The 21,032-nt window shown below is 35.0% G+C and overlaps 2 protein-coding genes across 3 annotated transcripts; one reads left to right on the forward strand and one right to left on the reverse strand.

Moving 5' to 3' along the window:
* Window positions 1–1,223: 1,223 nt before the first annotated feature.
* Window positions 1,224–3,815, forward strand: LOC111899622 (phosphatidate cytidylyltransferase 1). The gene is made up of 11 exons (XM_023895463.3): window positions 1,224–1,310; window positions 1,433–1,686; window positions 1,810–1,961; window positions 2,058–2,199; window positions 2,337–2,493; window positions 2,639–2,686; window positions 2,757–2,839; window positions 2,989–3,121; window positions 3,196–3,252; window positions 3,374–3,457; window positions 3,547–3,815. Exons 1-11 carry the CDS (start codon window positions 1,224–1,226, stop codon window positions 3,631–3,633), a joined length of 1,284 nt encoding a protein of 427 aa, XP_023751231.1. The 3' UTR covers window positions 3,634–3,815.
* Window positions 3,816–5,569: 1,754 nt separating this feature from the next.
* LOC111899610 (grpE protein homolog 2, mitochondrial) lies at window positions 5,570–8,744 on the reverse strand. Of its 2 annotated transcripts, none has more exons than XM_023895445.3 (6): window positions 8,466–8,744; window positions 7,706–7,916; window positions 7,422–7,618; window positions 6,527–6,700; window positions 6,037–6,165; window positions 5,570–5,900 (listed from the first exon to the last, which is right to left on the reverse strand). In XM_023895445.3, exons 1-6 carry the CDS (start codon window positions 8,613–8,615, stop codon window positions 5,802–5,804), a joined length of 960 nt encoding a protein of 319 aa, XP_023751213.1. In that variant the 5' UTR covers window positions 8,616–8,744; the 3' UTR covers window positions 5,570–5,801. The 2 variants fall into 2 exon arrangements, with proteins under 2 accessions (XP_023751213.1, XP_023751215.1); XM_023895447.3 differs by having other exon boundaries at window positions 6,527–6,694; window positions 8,466–8,743.
* Window positions 8,745–21,032: the final 12,288 nt, after the last annotated feature.

A 21,032-nucleotide genomic window follows, 5' to 3' on the forward strand; every position in this document is an offset into this window, starting at 1 on the left:
TTACCATATAAAAAATAAAAAAAATAAAAATAAATAAATAAATAAATAAATAAAAGGTTTGGTTCATGACTTCGGTTATGGTGTACCAAAGACTTGATCTAGTAGTCAAATAAATGTTTCATGACATCGGGAAAAAAAATTGTTCCGTTTCATTTTTATTATTTTCAAGGGACCAAACTGCTCGTGATCTCAAAGTGAAGGGACAAAATTTGTAATTTACCCAAACAAAAACACACGACCTTAAACAAAAGAATATGTTGTTTTGAATCATTTCAACGCCTTCCAGCAGGGAATGAAGCGGGGAGGGTTGATTCGCATGCTCGTCACCTTCAATTCGTTCTTCAAAGAGAATTTAATTACCAATGCCTTTTCGGTGATCAGATATTCCGATATCCATGAACCAAGAGGAATCTATACCTACAGATATTCATCATATCATTACTAGAAATCTAGAAATCAAATTAATGCACGTAAGATCTCTCTCTCTCTCTCTCTCATTGATAAGTTTTATATCGGATTCTTGTTTTCCCTCAATTGCATGCTTATGTACTGCCATTCATCTCGTTTTCTTATGAATTTGAAGCAATTCTGAATCGGCAATATCACTTTTTATTTAAAAATTCGAGTTAGATCAACAAACGAATTCAAATTTGCATGATGGATCACGATTCACGGGTTATATATTATCCAACGTACCTGAATTCATTGTGTGAGGTTGATGGCATCCAATCGGTGGATTATGTCCGATAATCAAAAACATCAATAAATGCCTCGCTCCAGGACCTGGATTTGAAATCCATGATCATCGTCTTTGCTAAATATGTACGTCAGAACATTCTAGAAGCAAGTTAGCTAGGTGATCCTTTCGGCATTAAGCCATTAATTAATGGTGTAGGGGGGAGAAAGTCTTTTAACTTAGATTCTCACTCTAAAAAAAATTCTATTTGCTGCTCCTTCTCACTAATGAAAACTACTAGGAATTCCATTTTGTGATGTTTGATCATATTTGCAACATTTCCTTTTGACAAATTTTAAACTAAAAGTTACACCTTAATTTGTTAAACACTTCAATCCAATTCCTTGATAAGACATCGTGTTGATTTTACTTGCCTTTATATGTAGCATGTTTGAACATCCTTAATGAATCTTAATAACATAACATTTTTCTTGTACGCTTGCTTGGCTTCTTTAGGTGCACATAGATTTTATTCCAGCCTTCCAAAATGAATTTTAGAATAATGGAGAGAGATCTTCAAAGCCCTAGATCAGCTTCAAATGCCCGAGCTCGGAATAGGAGAAAATCAACTGAGGTTGGTAGGATGTCCAAGTCTAGTACCTCAATTCTTATAAAGATCCTAATTTGGTTACAAACTTTTACCTTATTTACTAACCCGGATGCAATTAATGATAGAATGTTTCCGTATTTTTATAGGCTTTTCCAGATGTCATGAAGGTAAATGGAAGTGATTTGCTCGTGAATGACCAAAACAAATACAGATCAATGTGGATCCGAACATATTCTTCGGTGTGGATGCTTGTGGGCTTCATATTGGTTGTGTATTTAGGTCATCTTTATCTCTGGGGCATGATTGTTGTCATACAAATCTTAATGGCAAGTGAGCTCTTCAATTTACTTAGAAGAGCTCATGAAGATAGGCGTCTTCCAGGCTTCAGACTTCTCAACTGGTAAGAACCCGTTTTGTTTGTTTACAACTGATCTCCTTAATTATATATTAATTGTTGCAATATTGATGATAACATATATATGTATATTATGAGTAACGAGTAAATGGAAACATGGTTTTACAGGCATTTCTTCTTCACTGCAATGTTGTTCGTGTATGGTCGCATTCTCAGCCAACAGATAATGCATGCTGTAACTCCTGAAAAATTCTTCTACAATCTTGCAACCAGTTTTATGAAGTATCAGATGGTTATCTGTTATTTCTTGTACATCACAGGTGCATTTTATGTCTTTTCCTTAAGTTGTTTTTGATAACATATAAATCAGAATTATTCTTGGAAGCTTTTTCTTACAAAGGTCCTATTTGATACAGGGTTCATGTGGTTCATTCTTACACTAAAGGCGAAGATGTACAAATATCAGTTTAGTCAGTATGCATGGACACACATGATATTGATAGTAGTATTCACACAATCGTCCTTCACTGCTGCAAATATCTTTGAAGGGATATTCTGGTAGTCCCAGTTCCCCCAAATCATTCTCATTCATTTATTATGATTATATTGTAGTATTATATGAGTATTGTTCAAGAGGCAATGTCACAATGATTTATCATCTCTTGAAGTCATCAAAATTTTATTAAATGTTGAAGGTTTCTCCTGCCAGCATCACTTATTGCAATTAATGATGTCGCTGCATATTTCTTTGGTTTTTTCTTTGGGAAGACGCCCCTTATCAAGCTTTCTCCAAAGAAGACATGGGAGGGCTTTTTAGGAGCATCAGTCACAACAGTTATTTCAGCATTTATGGTTAGCTTATTTTCAAAGCTAAAAGAATATTTCCCGGTTTATTTTTGTTTTATCACTAGTTAAGAAAGAAGTGCACTTCAAGGGGTCTGAAGTCATTACTCTAATCTTCTAATTAAACATATTAACTAATCTTTTATATATGTAGCTTGCAAACGTTTTGGGTCGCTTCCAGTGGTTTACATGCCCAAGAAGGGTATGTTCAAATACCTCATTTTTCCACAATTAACCAGAAAATGTAATTTTACAAAGAGTCTTCTATGTAGGATTTATCCACAAGTTGGCTGCAATGTGATCCTGGTCCTATCTTTACACCAGAAATATTTGAGTTACCCAGTGGGGTAAGTCAATTTTTAGCATGCACCTGAAAGTATAAGGGTTCTTTTTTTCATTAAGTCGCAGCAATGTATAGATAGCTGTCCAGATTAAGTTGTTAACTCATTAGGCCCATTAAGAGCAAGAAACAACACCTAACTTGTTGTAAAACATTGCACGCACGCAGTTGCCATGGAAAGAGATATCAGTTTTACCAGTGCAGTGGCACGCTTTATGCCTTGGTTTGTTTGCATCGGTTATTGCACCATTTGGAGGGTTTTTCGCAAGTGGGTTTAAGAGGGCCTTTAATATCAAGGTGTGTCATGATTGTTATGCTTAAAACCACAACTTTTGCATCTATTAATTATTAACATGTTTTCAACTTTCTAGGATTTCGGTGGCAGTATTCCAGGACATGGTGGCTTTACTGATAGAATGGATTGTCAGGTAATTAGCATTTCTCGATTGATTGATGTCCTTCAATATGTTTTTCAAACATACAAGCTAATCAAATCATAAATTTATCATTAAATGTTGTTCTTGTGTGTGTGTTTTGTAATGGTTGCAGATGGTTATGGCTGTTTTTGCTTACATCTACCATCAGTCTTTTGTTATCCCACAATATTATCCAGTCGAGATCCTATTGGAACAGGTAGGTATATGAGATAATCTATCTTTAATGTGGATTTCTATTATCGTTAATATGATATCTTATCATCTTTTTTATTTTTTCTGGAATAGATATTAGGAAGCCTTAATTTTGAGGAGCAGGTGTTACTACTCACGAAACTGAAGGAAATAATAGACGCGAGACAAATCCAGAATTGATTTGATTTGGTTTGTTCTTCATTTACACACCACAGAAAGTGATACTGGTGACACTGAATACGTCCATACATACTTGTAGTATTATATTCATTCATTCTTTAGAGATTTTTTATTCTGTTTTGATTGTATGTACCTCCTGAATCACGATGTAATTTAGGATGAAAACAACTGTAATTGCTGTTAGATGCCAACTTGATTCATGTCTATATATCTCAAACAACTGCATTAGCTGATACTATTGATTGTTCTGAAATTAATTATTTTGTTTTTGTTATATATAAGTTAACCACTAGCCAAAATTAGATTTAACTGCAAAATAAAGTTTAAAATCCACATTACATTTAAAAATAGATTTGGGGGTTTTCTTGAATTTTTAAAACCAACATCGAAACACAAACACCCCAATAAGACATAAGTTGGGTATGTTCCAAAAAATGTTTATGCCCTAAATGATCGCCATCCTTATTTCAATATGAAAGTAACTACACATCTTGTTAATAGCAAGTCTTGAACCATGATCATTGATTTAACAATTCCATACATGGTAGGAATATGATCTACACACATAGATACAAATTTAAAATGCAAGGAAATAATGAAATACAAGAATTTACATTGTGCACGTGCTTAGCGTAAACGTGCTACATCATCCACAACTGAACTACAATGATTTCATATTGGTTTTAAAATACAGTTTAGAAGTATGTAGAGAGAAATCGGGCCTAAAATAGCATTCAAAAATCATCAAATGCAACAATCTTCTACCGAAGAACAACTGATAAGCATGTAACTCTCGTAAACCTAAAACCGTGTAAGCTACTATACCTCTAGTCTGATGCCTATTCATCAATCATGATCTAAAGGCCTATCAAAAGGTTTCTATTGTCATCACTTAGTAAACAAATCTGGGGGATTCTTGTACAAAGGACATTTATGAGTGACTACCTGCCATCACTTATCATTAAGCCGATGAATTGATATCTCATTCGCATGTGCTTCGTTCTACTATGATATATTGGACTCTTTCAAAGATAAACTTCATTTTGGTTATTTTTTTACTTCATTCCAAACTCTCATAAGAAGTTTTACAACCATATTATAAGCTCTTTATTTACATATGCAATAGCCATGTGTTTTGCTTTTGTGATTGAGTTTTTTTTTTCTAGAAGTCTAGGCATCCAACTAGCCGTAGTTTCCTCTGAGTGTGAACATATAGCCTTGTAGTGCTAATACCCGAATCTAAACATTTACCCAAATTTGCATCTACGAAGCCTTTTAGAATAACTCACTTCCAAAACTACGACAACATCATAGGTGATCATGTCCCTTGGCAATCATCAGATTCCACAACACACCACAAATGTTGGACCAAATCCAGTGATAATTTTGGACTATGTTCCAAAATTAAACGTTGGTAAACTTGTATGATTTTAGTCAATTTGCATGAAATTTGGTTTAGTCTCAAGGTGGAGTATGTTAATGATGTTGTTTTCATGCACTTTCCAGACAATTGTTGCATTTGAGCTGCACAGTTTTTGCATTACTTTCCTTTTATATGCAACTTTTACTCCATAGTTGTTACTTGATTGTATAAATTCCGAGTTTATATTTAAATAATGCTTTAGTAGTAGATAATTAGGACTCTCATTTGTTTAGGAGAGTTTTCTATTTAAGTGTTATCAGGAAACTTTGTATGACCATTATATAAAAGCCCATTAGTCTCTTGGTTAATGTTTTCTTCTTCTTTCACGCAACAGAAGCTTCTTGTACCTTCCTTGTATTGAAGGTTTATAGTAATAAGAAGTATCGGTTGTGGTTTTCCTGTTTCGGGTTTCAAGTCATACTTTTGGTGTTTTGTGGTTGTTCACACAGTTGACATGAGATGTTTCACTTAACTAACTTGGCGTCATGATCACCAAATGAAGATGGTTTGAGGTGTTTAAGTATCGTCTTTTAGTCAAATTTCACCATTAGATGTAAAAAAAGAACATTTTCAACAGGTGGATGCTGACCCTTGTTTAAAAAAAAAAAAAAATCAAGACATAACTTTTCTAAATACCAGGGTGTAGAAGTGTAACTCAGGCTCAAGAGTTTTAATCAAACTACAGGAGCTCCTATCGGTGATAAAACTATAAGCTTAGCCTACTTGAGATTTTTGGGTGTCAGTTTCAAGTTTGGATTTCTTCATTTGCATCTTTTTTGTCCATAGCTATGGTCACACCAACTTCAGCTGGTCGCAGAATTCGATCATGCAACATGTATCCTGCCTGCAAAACCAACCACAATATTATTACATCACCAATGTTGATGCAACTGTTTAATAACATAAAAATGCTAGTTTAATTTTGGCATAAAAATTAATGTTAGCCTGTTAACTATTAAGTGAAGTGACATGCATAGTACCTTGAGCACAACTGCAACTTGATCAGGTGGGTTGGTTGGATCAGGTACCTGGAATACAGCATTATGCCTGTTGGGGTCAAATTCTTCATTTGTGGGATCATATTTTTCCACTCCAAATTTTTTGAAAACCTGAAACCACCAAATTCATTACCTATGTTGGAAGAAAGTATAGTCCCTTTGAAAATATTTTCTTAACAATTTAAAACTTGTGGGACCCTATCTATGACGTCCCTCATCTCACATAACAAGTACCCTGAATTGAGAACATTCATAAAATGGAAGGATTATAAAAAGAGTTATTTGGGTCACTTGGTAACAAAGATTTTGAATATTTGGTCACCAGGTGCTGAAGTGGGTATTTATTAACATTAAAATTGTAAATATACTAATATAGTGAGTGACCAAAACTGTATGTGATCTCAAAGTCAAGGGACAAATCTTAAAATTTACCAGAACATAAACACGAACTTAAAACAAAAGAATTTATTACCTCTGCTAGTTGTTTTTCAGTCATCTCAACGCCTTCCAGCAGGGTTTTTAAAAGTGGCACAGCTCCAACACTATCTTGAGACGTATCCATCTTAGAGAAACTCTCTTTTACCACTGAAGAAGCTCTACCCAAATTATCCGCAACATCCAGTAAGCTCTTGGCAAAATTCTGCAGCTTTGAACATGTTAAACCAAGGTTATCGATAGCGATAGCGAGGAAATAGCGACAACCCACCTATACGCTACGTAGCGATAGCGAGGAAATAGCGACAGCTATTTCATGTTTTGTGATTTCTTATAAAATTAAAAACTATATTTACCTGCACCTACGCAGCAATCAAAAATAACATAGAACTAACAAGTACCAGTTCTATTAAGCTAACATTAAGTTCGAAAAGATGTTTACCACAAAATATTGGTTAGTTTTAGACTCTAAATTCTAAAATTAAGTTCTAATACCACAAAATAATGGTTATTTTTAGACTCTAAAGTCTAAAACTATGTTTCAATAGCACAAATCGATTTTGGTGAGGTGTGCTATTGTCGCTGTTGTCGCAGAAGGGAGAAATAACCCGCCAAAATCGATTTTGGCTCCGATCGTACAATCTTAGTCGATTAGAGGGGAAGGCACGAAATTGATTGTACAATTGCCCACCTAAACCTATTCCGAGCCTAATTGCTACGTTTCTTACCAATTTAAACAAAAAAAAATGTCGGACATCGCTACACGCGCTATTGCCTCGCTACAGGCATTGTAGCGACCCATCACTGCTACGCTACGCTATTCGCTATAGCGAGTGTAGCGATCGCTATTAACAACCTTGTGTTAAACTACCAGTAACATGACAACATAAAATACATTCAGTCAGGATACTTTTAAACCACTAACATAAAACCTGTATTGCAAACTTCTTTGAGTTCTCTGCTTCTCTTTTTGTCCTCTCCATTACATTTTCCATTTCAGCATATGTTCGAAGAATTTTATCTTTCATTTCCTCAATCTCTTTATGCTTTGCCTTCAGAAGTCTCTCTTTCTCAGCCACAAGTTTGACCAGATCCTCCACTGACAGCTCTTCCTCATCTGAATCCGACTCTGAAAGAAAGAACTAATTCAGTAAGTAACCTTCCTGGTAAAGACTAAAGAGATTGGATGTATTTAATCTGGTTTCCGATTACAAACCTTCTCCTTTCTGGTCAGAGGCGTCTGTTTTACTAGGATTTTCTGCATCTGTACTTTCTTTAGCATCATTGGGAATACCTGTAGTGTCTCCCTCATTTTGGGAAGTTCCGTTTTCTTTGGATTGTAGAGATGCAGATGATGATATTCCAAATCTTTGAATGAAGTGTAAATTAAGAACAGGATTGTACAATTCCGTTTGACCTGTTACAACCTGTAGAACACAAACAAGCCTTAGATGCGGGCAATGATTATACACTTGGATAAATTCCATAAAGACATCTTAGGTGTGTAATTTTTAAAATAACAAAGCACCAACTTCAATAAAACCAAGAGTTCCCTGCGATTATAGTTCCTTGAAGAGTGTAAATGACATTGTAAAGACATTTTTACTTCACGATTTTAGATAATTCTAGATAGCCGATTTTAGCCTTCAATTTTAGAGTAGATGGCCTTCATTTCACACAAAATACATCGAATTGCCTGTAATATCTTACTTGTAGACTTCTCTCGAATAATCTAGGAATATCAATGCCACACGGTGAGCAAGACAAGATCGTGACAATATACAGACATACAGTATCATGAATACAGTCTTATGCTTGCTAAAACCCTGAAGAAATCTAAGCGGTGAAAACAGAAACAATAAACACAAAATAGTCGGATACAATCAACTACCTGTAAAACCCTAGTTAAACCCTAGGCTATATAAAAATTAGAAATGAACAATTGTTGAAATCAAACCAAATCAAATAGCGATTACCTTGTCTTGGGAAAATTGGAGCGAGTGGAAAGCATTCCGGATGACTGGAATGAACTTCTGATTATCATGCGCTGCATGGAAGATTAAGGAGCCTCGACACCGAGTCACCACACCCCTTGAAATCTGGGAAATGATACCGTCGGCCACCATCTCTCATGCGATAAACAAATGATCGGTAGCAGATGTACTGCAATCAATGAAAGACTCGTAGATGAAGAAAAAACAATCAGGATTTAAGGAATTTTGCTTCCAAAATATGGAAGAAAGAAATGGGCGGGGAAAAGTACCTTCGAGAATGCCATCCTTCTACAGAAAATGACGCATTTACCCTTCTTTGATTATTGTAGGGCGAATTCTCGTTAAAAATAGAGATCATTCATTTAACCAAGTGGAACCGAATCGGACCGAAAAATGGCTCCGGAATTGAAACCGCGGTATTATGTTCGGTTTTTGGTTCGCTATTTCCCATTAAACTAGTTCTGTTTTTCGGTTCTCCATCGAATATGAAACCAACATATCCCTAAAGAACAAATTTCTTAGTAGAACCGAACCGAACCAAATCAAAACTGAAACTAGAACCGAAAGGTCCCTACAGTTTGTTTTTGTTGTGCGCATGGTCCATGTCTTATCTAAAAAGACTATTTTACCCATGATTTTTTTAATTTATTTAAATAATGTGGGGTATGTAAGGTAAGGTGATGTGGAAGTTGGGTTGGGATGTGTTTATTTAAATAAATTAAAAAATCAATGACAAAATACTCTTTTTAGGTAAGACATGGACCAAACGCGCAACAAAAACAACCAGTAGGGACCTTCCGTGTTAAAAAAATAAGTGACGGACAAACATTCAAGTTACCCCAAACCATAGGAACCATTCGTGTAATTTACTCTATAAGTTTCAAAAATATTTTTTGTCAAAATCCTGTCTTATTAATATTTTAAACATTTTTATAATCATTATATACAAAATTTCTCGAAGGACTAATTTTGGTAGATTCATGCCCACCCAATACAACTCGACAATTGTTCGTGATGCATCTTTTTTCTTGCAAGAATCAATACGTTTGCCACTCACTAATTATTATTACATTACATTAAAAAAAATACTTAGCAGGGAATAAAATGTTACATTATATTACCTAAACAACTAAGTGAGACTTGAATTTATGACCTCTCAATTGAAAGTGTCACTTCTTACCTCTAAGTCGAATGCATTTGGTTTTAAGCCTTTTATTTTAAATACTAAGAATGTCTCTTTCGATGGGATCATCTATATAAATATGATTAGATGGGTGTGTGTTTTTATGCTTGTTGTTATTAGGTGTTTTGGATGTGTCATTATTTGAGGGTTTAAGTCACATAGTGGACAAAATGTATAAATTTAGGAATATGGTTAGATTGGTATGTGTCTGTACGTTAGCTGCTTTAAAAAAATACTCACAATGCCTAAAATATTCATTGGTATTATGAGTGAGTGTTGTGATGCTATTTCTATAGATGATCCCATCGGAAGAGAACAAAACATCATCATCGAACACTTCATGTTCTCCATAAGTCATTTTTGCTTATTTTAGGATTTTTTTTAAGTTGTTTGTTTGTCTTCTCAAGATCGCTAAATAATAAATAATGCAAAACAAACATATTAAGAATTTGATATACTCATATATAATTGGAGTATCATTATCATTGTTGGCTATTTATAGTGTCATATTCGAGAAACCAAAGATACGAGAGTATTATATCCCAAAAATGTTTACATTCGAGTTTGTATATCATAAAATTAACATAACAATAAATTAGCAATAATAGTTAGCAGGCAACCCTGTCGAGATTCTACATAAAGTAGCATCGTGAATTTAAAGAATCTCACTATTTGGAGCGAGTAGATTTACATGGTAAACAATCCTTACATGTTCGCTTGCATATGTTTATATGTAGATTATTGGTTAAGACTCATATATTATATCTAGCATATGTAATAAGCATATCGAATACATTCATTTATTGAGTTTATTGATGAACATATCGTTACAAATAAATGAATAATCAATGATAAGTACAATGATAGTCTAAATATCATCGATATATCATAATAAGTTGTTTGAAGAATCGATGTTTTACCTTATTAGAAGGCAAACAAGATATTTAAAAATATATCAAATGGGGTAGGAAGAACATGTGTAGATATCTGAAGGGTTTAATTAATCATTATTTTTGCATGAGAAGACAAACAAACACTTTATTATGTTAATATATTTATTTTTAATCATTGCATGATACAACATCTATGAATTACATGGTGCTCAAAACACAATGATTACACAAAATCTTCAATGGCCATTATCTTCTATCTTTCGATTCGATGGGATCATCTACACAAAATAAGATCATAACACACATCTAGAACGCCAATTAACTGATGGGTTTTGGTCATAAGACATCCTATGTGCTCATACAAACCCTAATGCTTGGATCTAGGTTTCTCTATTGTACATGCTTTGAATCCAAGACTATAAACCCTAATTCTAGCATACAAGTAATCATATTAGATATTAGAATAAGTTTATAATGTTACCTTGATTGTTATGTAGCAATAACAATCCCAATTCCTCCTTGAATTGACTTTGGAAGGCTTAGAGTCACAAGTGTCACTCCTCTAATGGTTCACAAACACCATAAGCAAGAGGATGAAGAGGAGAGAGGATAGAGGCTGCCCAAAACGTGTTCTAACCCTAGAAGGTTGCTTGTCCACGTTTTTGAGGCATAAGGGGTCTTTATATAGTAAGGCTATTAGGGTTATCTAACAAGGAAACCCTAATTTGGTTGCTTAAGCCCTAAGCAACCCATGGAGCCCTTTTCTTAAAGCCTTGGACGACTTCATATGGGCTTCCCCATTAGAATTCGTCCACCTTATAATAAAAGGCAATCCATGGCCCAAATTGCAATTATCTTATAATTACAATTCCAGTCCCTTAAGTTTAATTAATCTCTTTTAGTCACAAAACTAATTACTAATTAATTATTGACTAATATTAATTAAACAATATGATTTCTCCTTTAATATATTATTCCCATAATATATTAATAAATCATATTTAATCCTTTCTCTCCATAATTCATCCTATCAAGTTGCTTTGGTGAAGGCAACCCAAAAGGACCATGCACCATCGGGTCAAGTACATACCAAAATAGTTATGGACTTAGACACTAATCCAACAGTCTCCCACTTGGATAAGTCTAATAACTATTCTGCGTATGACTTCAGATCCCAATCTGCAATCGTAGCTTTCCAAAGCCGCTGTCAACTCTGATCCTATTAGATACGCGTGTCCTTAGATAAGGGATCATATATTCCTCCATTCTAGATATCATATGAGATAAGATTTCAAATCATTCTCTTTGTACTATATCTCGATTCTGATTTATGACGACATACTAATTGAACAAATCAAATTAGCCCTAGCCCGGCCGAGCATTTACGTTTGTCATCACTAAACCATCGAGGGGCCCAAATATATCGCTTTTATCCTACTTTGAATAAAAGGAATGGATAAACTTTGATACAATGCTCGCTTGCACTCACGCACCGAATCACACACAACAATATGTTTTATAACACCAAGTTACTGGTGCGTTTACATATTATCAATGTGCAACCGATTCGCAAGATACAACTCACACATCTCGGTTTCAAGAATATAAGATGTTATCGTCTCACCAATCACTCGTGATACAATCCAATGAGTGATCCAAGTGAGTGTGGGTCTAATCCAATGCTCAAATCACATTCATAAGCACTCATGAACGTTGCAGCAAACATTTGCTTATGTCTAATACTCTTTTAGACAATCCACACACCAATTCATGACAGTCTTCATTCATATCTACTTCCAACATATGAACGACTGTGGCCCGTTTGAATAATTCGATTATTCTTAATAAACTCAATTATTCTGGAAGTCAAAACATGCAAATGTGAAACACAAGAATAATACTAATCCCATATGGCCTCAAACCTTTGAGTATAAATAAAACTCCTTTTATTTATCACCATATCGATTACTCATTATTTGTCGTTTCGGATAATCAACTTCTTACTTGAATTGCAACACTTGTCCCATGCACACAATGTTTACCTATGGTTTTTACTTTGTGAAATAGATCTCATTGAATACATTTCCAATCCTTCTCATTTCACAACTCCAAATCCGTTTTTCATAAGTCAAAGAATATCAAATTCTTGCTACTTATAGAATATGCTAGATTCTAACATTCTATGCAACTATCCTTTTGTAATTTCACTGCACCAAAGTCACAAAGACTATTGTCAATGATATTACAAAGTCCTCTATCGGAGATTGTTACAAGACAATTCCATAGACGTGATGTCTCTCACTCAAAGTACATTCTTTGAACATCCTTTTGCATAGAAGTTTCTAATCTAATCATAGATTTCTCAATATTCAATTCCCAATATGGACACACTTCCATATGTTCCATATGACAACTCATTCTTAATAGAATCTTATCTATTCGTAATGATGTCGATATGGTCCATCCAATATTGAAATATTTCCATATTTTCCAATACTATACTTCCAACTACTCACAAGCGACCAATCCTCGTCGAACTTTGGATTGTCCTTTAATAGTTGTTTAATCATTTTAGTCTAAACCGATTCTAGTCCATTTTCCCTCTAAATGTGCTCGACATTTGGAAAATTTTAGAATGGTCAAACATTAAAGCATTTGCAATCGATCCTATACCCGAAGCGTATGGGACACGATGCATAATGTTTTATTTGCTATGTTCTCAAAATTCGAATTGTGAAGAGGGATGCCGTAATCATAATCGAAATTTTAAGAACACACTATGTACCTTTGACTAAATTTTATTAACATTCCACAACCTAAGCCTTTAGATTTGAAATGAAGCATAATATTCTCTCCCTTAATTATAGCAAAACAACTCTTCAACTATTGCGACTTTGCAAAGTATGACTCTTGTTTTCTATAATTAATATTGCTAACCTTGCAATACTTTCCTTAATAATCATACAATCATAACTTTTATGCTCCCACTATCTTGATGATTATTATAAAACATAACACTTATGCTCCCACTAGCTTCGACATGTATTCATAAACATCTTAACTTTCAGAAAAACAATGCTTATTGAATTTCTTAAGTTCATGTTTCTAATACTTAGTGCTTTGATAATCTTTTATCAAGGTTTCTTGAACTTATACACATTTGCCTTCGATAGTTCATATGTGTGTCTAAACAATTAAGACTAATTGCCAAACCTCACAATTCAAATTATGGAAAGGGATGCCGTAACCATAATTGAATTCGAGAATGCAATTTTACAATCACTATCTTCTAAAATCTCTCTTAGTGAAAGCATTTCCTCACGATTATTTTCATGAAGGAGAAAATCTTATGACACTTAGATTTAAACGGTGTATTTGTTCCTATCCATGTGAATTTGTCAAAACCAAAGTTTACGACGAATTCAAACTCATATGGATCGAACTTTCTTAATCTTGATTTCTTGCCTTATGGTAGCACAGCTGCCCACCATGTCTTCCAAGTAGTTAAGCAGCTCACCCTTTCCTATCAATGTACCTTTCATTGATTAAGGTGCTTTGCCTTTTATGCGTTCAAAATGAGAACTTATAGAACTCACATGCATAATTAACTCGATTAGATTGGCATAGAATCAAAATAATGTCAACACGATAGGTTGTAAACCTCAACTCGTGTGCTAGTGATGATCGTTAAGGTTTATTTGATTTGTTCTTGAAACCTTTCAAGACCATTAAGGCTCCCACTGACTCCTTGACATATAAGATTCTTTTGTCAATAAACATTTCTTGACAAACAAATATTCAAGAGTTAGTGTAGCTTTTATCAAGAACACTTCATAAATTGGTCCTAGTCGGTCTTTGTCTTATTCAAGACATCACAACTTTCCACATTTGATGAATGTTGTAAACCTTTAATACTTTTCACTCAATGTCGCAATCTTAACTCTAAGACTTGTTTTGGAACTAAGTATGATTGACTTTTGATTTGATCATTTCTTCAATCTTTGATTCCTCTTCTTGGACATACAATTGTACCAAGACTCATTTAGAGGATCATTTGAGATATGGTTCTTAATCATTAAGACCTATCATAAAGCATAAAAGCTACTCTCCCATCTTCTTAGAATGGAGAAACTTTTATCTTTCTGCCTTCTTGATTCTTCTTATCCGTTCTGCTGTTGATTTGAACTTTTTCAATCAATTCAGAATTACACTTAATCTTGTAAGTATAATCATATTTACTAACCCTTTAGTAAATCATGACGAATATCATTGTTACTCTTATGGTGGACTTGATCAACACGCAACTTTGTGTATTCGATCTCCAAGTCCTTCACTTGACACTTTGTCAATGTTTTAGTCTAATTTCCAAATATGAAATTTCTCATTCATCGTGCAACCAAGTTGCATGATTCCAAATTTCTGTCCAATTGAAACTTGGGCGATGAGAAACTCTCCTTATTTGGTAAATTTTCGACTTTCCATAAATAACATAATAAGAACCAAATCCATTATTGCTAATAATAGAAACATTTTAACATCAAATTTTCATACACGCCATTGTAAGGATAAATAAATAGTATAAAATCAAAATTTTATTTTATTGCGGAAAAATTTGTCCTTACAATGCATCTTATTGAAAAACTATGCTAATACATATTTCTTAGCAATCTAATTCTGACTCTAAGTAGTAGCTCAAGAATCTAATCTTCAAGTAATGCGATCGAAATCCATTCCTTCTCGGTTAGATTCTGCTCACTTCTTCCCTTAAGCTTCCTTTCTTTTCTTCGATCCTACAAAACATCAATTGTAATCTTATCACATTATGTATTAAGAATCTAGAATAGAAGCTTAAAAGAGTTAGTCAATGGATTTTACCTAAAGCAAAGCCATACGTTTGACTCTCCCATCTCTTAGATCTCTTAGGTAAATAGGGCAGCTTTGTCTCCAATGCCCCTTTGCTTGGCAATAAAAGCAAATTGACTCTTTTGGAACAGAACATGGAACTATTTCAGACATTGCCTTTCTCTTATGATCAAACTTTTCGATCATAGCATGTCTTTTGTTGCCATTGTCTATATCTATAGAGGTCTTGAAGGCAGATTCACCAATCAACTTTGCTTTTCTATTGCGCCAAACCATTGTTGATTCAGCAGCAATAAGCATACAGGTGAGATCTATAAGGGTCACGTCGTGGTTCATCGTATAGTACTCTCTTACGAACTCACTATACGAGTTAGGAAGTGACTGAAGAACCCAATCAACATCCATCTCCTTACAGACAACGGATCCCAACATCCTTAACCTATCAATGTGTGACTTCATCCCTAGGACGTGTGCACACACCGAATTTCCTTCTTTATGTTTACTTGCCAAAAGGGCTTGAGTGATCTTGAACTTTTCAAGCCTTTGAACTTGTGGGTTAGGGAGAATAATCGGAGGAGGAAGAGGAAGTGAAGTATGATCTCTTGTTCCTCGATCGAATCGTGGAATATCATCTTCATGTGGAATGCTTGTTCCACGAGATTTGAGAAGACCATAGTTGTCAAACTTTGACATCTACAAAACGGGAGAAAACGAATTCAAGTTAGTTGATTGATTGAGTCCTTAGTAAGTCACCCAAATGAAATACTAAGGCTAGGACCCAACATAATATTCTACAACTCGGGAGAGGGATGCCGTAACCCTAATTGCAGAATATTTGAAGGTAAGTGAATGACAATTCACTAATTTCCACCACGAAAAATGAAAAAGAAATTTAAGTTTTAAATCTATGAAAACTCCTAGATCCTTTGAGATTCATTGAACTTTCAATGGCATGTTTAAATCTCGATATGCCCCTCTTGTTTGTGACTGGGATGCCGAGGATCACAAAGCGGGTGTGAATAACCATGCAAACTTACATTGTGCCCTCACATGTTACAGTCGCCTATTCGATGTGCCGGTAAACCACACACGCTCCACCGAACTATGACAAACATTGAGTCACCCTTTGCTACCTTTGCTTAGACCCATTTAGTGTGTCGGTTAACCACACACGCTCCACTAACGTCTTCGCAAGGGCACAAAGTGTAATTTCATGGAATTGCATCAATTCACTTTTGCCTAAGTAACTAAGATTGGGAATTTTGAAAACATTTAGTTACTTTTATAATTCATTATACTTATAATGGAAGGTTTCGTCCTATCCTACCCGTTCGGCTAACGACCCTCCACTAGTCAAGAGTGCGGTGGGTAAGAGTGGATACCCATTCAATCGCCATTTTATAGGCAATTTCCTTAAACACCCCTTATAGACCAGCTTCGTGAATGAGGCCTACTAACGGTAAGACTGACTTTTACTCATACATATATATAATGTTAGACTTTTAATGTTATATATAGTATAGGGTGTATTTTATACTTTCAAAATACTAGGTGGTCTAATTTAACAATTATACCTTTAATTCAATTAAATTGTAAACCAAAAAATTTAATGGATTTATTAAATCTCTTTTAATTATACACCTTAATTAATTAATAAAACCATAAGGGTGTGATTTGAACTTTTTCAAAACAATACTAGAGTTTTAGAATTTAACATTCCTAATTAAACTTTTAATCAACTTTTAAATTCCAAAACTTGAGGGCAAGTTTTGAAACATTTCAACACATTAGGGTTTAGAATTTAAATATGCATCAAAATTAAACTATTTAATCAAAATTTAAATTCCAAAACTTGAGGGCAAGTTTTGAAACCTTTTTCAAAACATTAGGGTTTCAACTATTTAAATTTCAAAACAACAAAACTTTTGGGTTCAAATTTAAACTATAAAACCTAAAGGGCCAAATATGAAACTTTTCTCAACAACAAGGATCAAATAACAAATAATTCAAATTAACATTTAATCACATAATTATCCATATTTGATGATTTCTTGCAAAATAATTTATCAATTTACTTAAAATAATTAATCAATTATCTTATAAGGAAACAATTATCCTATTAATTGATAAATATCTTCAATTAGATTAAAATTATAGTCATATATATCATATAATCGGATTAATATTAATATAACATGATAAGGTAATTATCCATAAGCAAAAACAGCAAGAAATCCCGAAGTACCCTCCTTCTGACGAGTTGACTCGTCGAGTCAGCCTTGGACTCGTCGAGTCACCTTGGACTCGGCGAGTTCAGCCATGGACTCGGCGAGTCCAGCCTCCAGAATGCAAAAAATCAAATTTTTCAGTTACAACAAACATCAATACAATAGAAACCAATCAAAGCTCTGATACCACTGATGGGTTTTGGTCATAAGACATCCTATGTGCTCATACAAACCCTAATGCTTGGATCTAGGTTTCTCTATTGTACATGCTTTGAATCCAAGACTATAAACCCTAATTCTAGCATACAAGTAATCATATTAGATATTAGAATAAGTTTATAATGTTACCTTGATTGTTATGTAGCAATAACAATCCCAATTCCTCCTTGAATTGACTTTGGAAGGCTTAGAGTCACAAGTGTCACTCCTCTAATGGTTCACAAACACCATAAGCAAGAGGATGAAGATGAGAGAGGATAAAGGCTGCCCAAAACATGTTCTAACCCTAGAAGGTTGCTTGTCCACGTTTTTGAGGCATAAGGGGTCTTTATATAGTAAGACTATTAGGGTTATCTAACAAGGAAACCCTAATTTGGTTGCCTAAGCCCTAAGCAACCCATGGAGCCCTTTTCTTAAAGCCTTGGACGACTTCATATGGGCTTCCCCATTAGAATTCGTCCACCTTATAATAAAAGGCAATCCATGGCCCAAATTGCAATTATCTTATAATTACAATTCCAGTCCCTTAAGTTTAATTAATCTCTTTTAGTCACAAAACTAATTACTAATTAATTATTGACTAATATTAATTAAACAATATGATTTCTCCTTTAATATATTATTCCCATAATATATTAATAAATCATATTTAATCATTTCTCTCCATAATTCATCCTATCAAGTTGCTTTGGTGAAGGCAACCCAAAAGGACCATGCACCATCGGGTCAAGTACATACCAAAATAGTTATGGACTTAGACACTAATCCAACATTAACATTTCAAGAATTTTCGAGTGTTAGTTATATCGATTACACTTTTAAAAATCATATAGTTGTCGGCGAGATGCTCAAAGGTTTGTGTTTATACTTTAATTGAAAGTTGTAACATCCATAAAAATTCATAAAATTTTAAACTTTTCAAACAATTCCACAACCATCATTGTTCACAAAAATAGCTTCCAAAACATGTTTATTATCAGAGTTTTTTTTTCCAAAATCATAAAACAAACACGAGGAGGTGTACGATCACACTTTTTCCTTCCTGTGATCATCGAAGGTACCTGAAACATAAACCAAAACTGTAAGACCAAAGGCTAGTGAGTTCCCCCAAAATATCAACACAACACAGACCCAACATAAATACAATAAGCAGCATGCATACAGAGCCTTCAGTCTAACTGGAACGCCCTACCGATCTGCAGTCTACCTAGTATGCTCACAAAACCCACAACATGACTTGCACGCCTCACCGAGCCTTCAGCCTATCTGGAACGTTCTCTAGGCCTTCGGCCTGACTGGTACGCCCCGCTGGCCTTCAGCTGTCCGGAATGCCCTGGGTCTGTTGGCCTTCAGCACAAAGCAGGACCGCCTCGACCCAACCACACACACACACACTGTAACGCCTCAAAATGCAAGACAAAATTTTCATGTTTAATTCTCAAAATATTACTCATGAATTCAAGTCATCACATAAATTGTAAGTTATTATCAAAACAATATCAGAGTATCCCAAAATCCTCCAATCTCCATAAGCCGACGGATGTGTACAATCATGCCTTCGCCTTCTCAGAATCTACAAAAGTACCTGAAACACATTTAACTCAACACGGTAAGCACGAAGTTTAGTGAGTTCCCCAAAATACCACACACAAATAATTAGCCTCGCATGGTTATATCTGGATAAGGACCCTCTGGTTATGTGTCTCAGTAAAGACCCTCCGGTCTCACGGCTTGGGTTGGACCCTCCAGTCCTGTATCTCAATGAATACCCTCCGGTCTCTCAACTCGGTTTGGACCCTTTGGTCCTATCTCAATAAATGCACAAAATAATATATAGCATAAATCACAAAGACAAAATGCATAATATCACATATCTCAGTATAAGCACATAAGACCCTCCGGTTAATAACACATATAAGACCCTTCGGTCGTACAGTAATTACCACTCAGGTAAGTATAGTGAGAAGACTCACCTCGCAGGGTAAAGCAAGTATATCTCGTACTCGAATTGTTGGTCTATACTTCATCTAACATATATCACATATATCTCTAATTAAAATCAAATATCAACATCCTCAAAATGTTGGCTAAGTCTCTCTAATAACCTCAGAAGATAGGAAAAGACTATTTTACCCCTCCATGGCCTCCAAAGTCCACAACTAGACCAGAACCCTAACGTCAATGAAAGTCAACAGTCAACTCATCGAGCGTAACTTGTAGACTTATCGAGTTCCTTCGGAACTCAGTAAATCACGAAAACTCGAGTCAACTCGCCGAGTTACTGGCCAACTCGTCGAGTCCATGCAGTGTCCAAAAGATCGGGCAAAACCCTAACCACTCGTCGAGTTGTCCCACCAACTCGTCGAGTTCTCTCTGAATCCAAAAACGGTAAAACCCGACTCAACTCGTCGAGTTGGATGCCCAACTCGTCTATTTCTTCATCCATTACACATTAAGCTCATTCCAGTTGATTCCAATGCTCCAAACTTCAGATCCAACCTCCTAGATGAAGTTATCACATAAAGTTGCTAACTTTACATGCATGCAAGGCCTCACAAGGCTAAAACACCCAAAACTAAGTTCAAGAAGGGGTTCAGGGCATGGAGAAGGGCCAAAGCTTGATAAGGTTGATGACTTTATGGCTATAAGAGCCTAGGGGAGTCTAGATCTGAAACCATGTCCTTGTGACAAGCTCAAACCCGAGAATGACTCCATAATGTCCCAAAAATGGCCATAAACATTCCCAATAGAAGATCTAAGTATAAAGAAGTCAAGGTATTAACTTTATACCTCAATTTGATCGCCAATACACAGGAGGTGATGGATCTACAACCTTTTTCTTGATCCAAGCTTCTTAATCTTCAAGTGTCCTTCCAAAACTCCTCAAAAGTCACCTTTTAAGCTCTCAAATGCACCCAAGAGTGTACCAAGCTCGATCTAGGATTTTCTCTGGTTGAAATGACGATGAGGGAGGCTACAATGGATTATAAGTTCTTTAAATAGGGTGCAAAACCCAGAAATTAGCGTTTTCACTAAACAGCCTCAACTCGTCGAGTTGGCCCCTCCAAGTCGTTGAGTTTGCTTCAAAAATCCACGAGGGTTGATCTCTCCTACATGACGAGTTGGAGCAGCCAACTCGTTGAGTAGGTCCTATTTGATTAGG

The sequence above is a fragment of the Lactuca sativa genome, chromosome 5, assembly GCF_002870075.4.
Source record: "Lactuca sativa cultivar Salinas chromosome 5, Lsat_Salinas_v11, whole genome shotgun sequence".
Taxonomy (NCBI): Eukaryota; Viridiplantae; Streptophyta; class Magnoliopsida; order Asterales; family Asteraceae; genus Lactuca; species Lactuca sativa.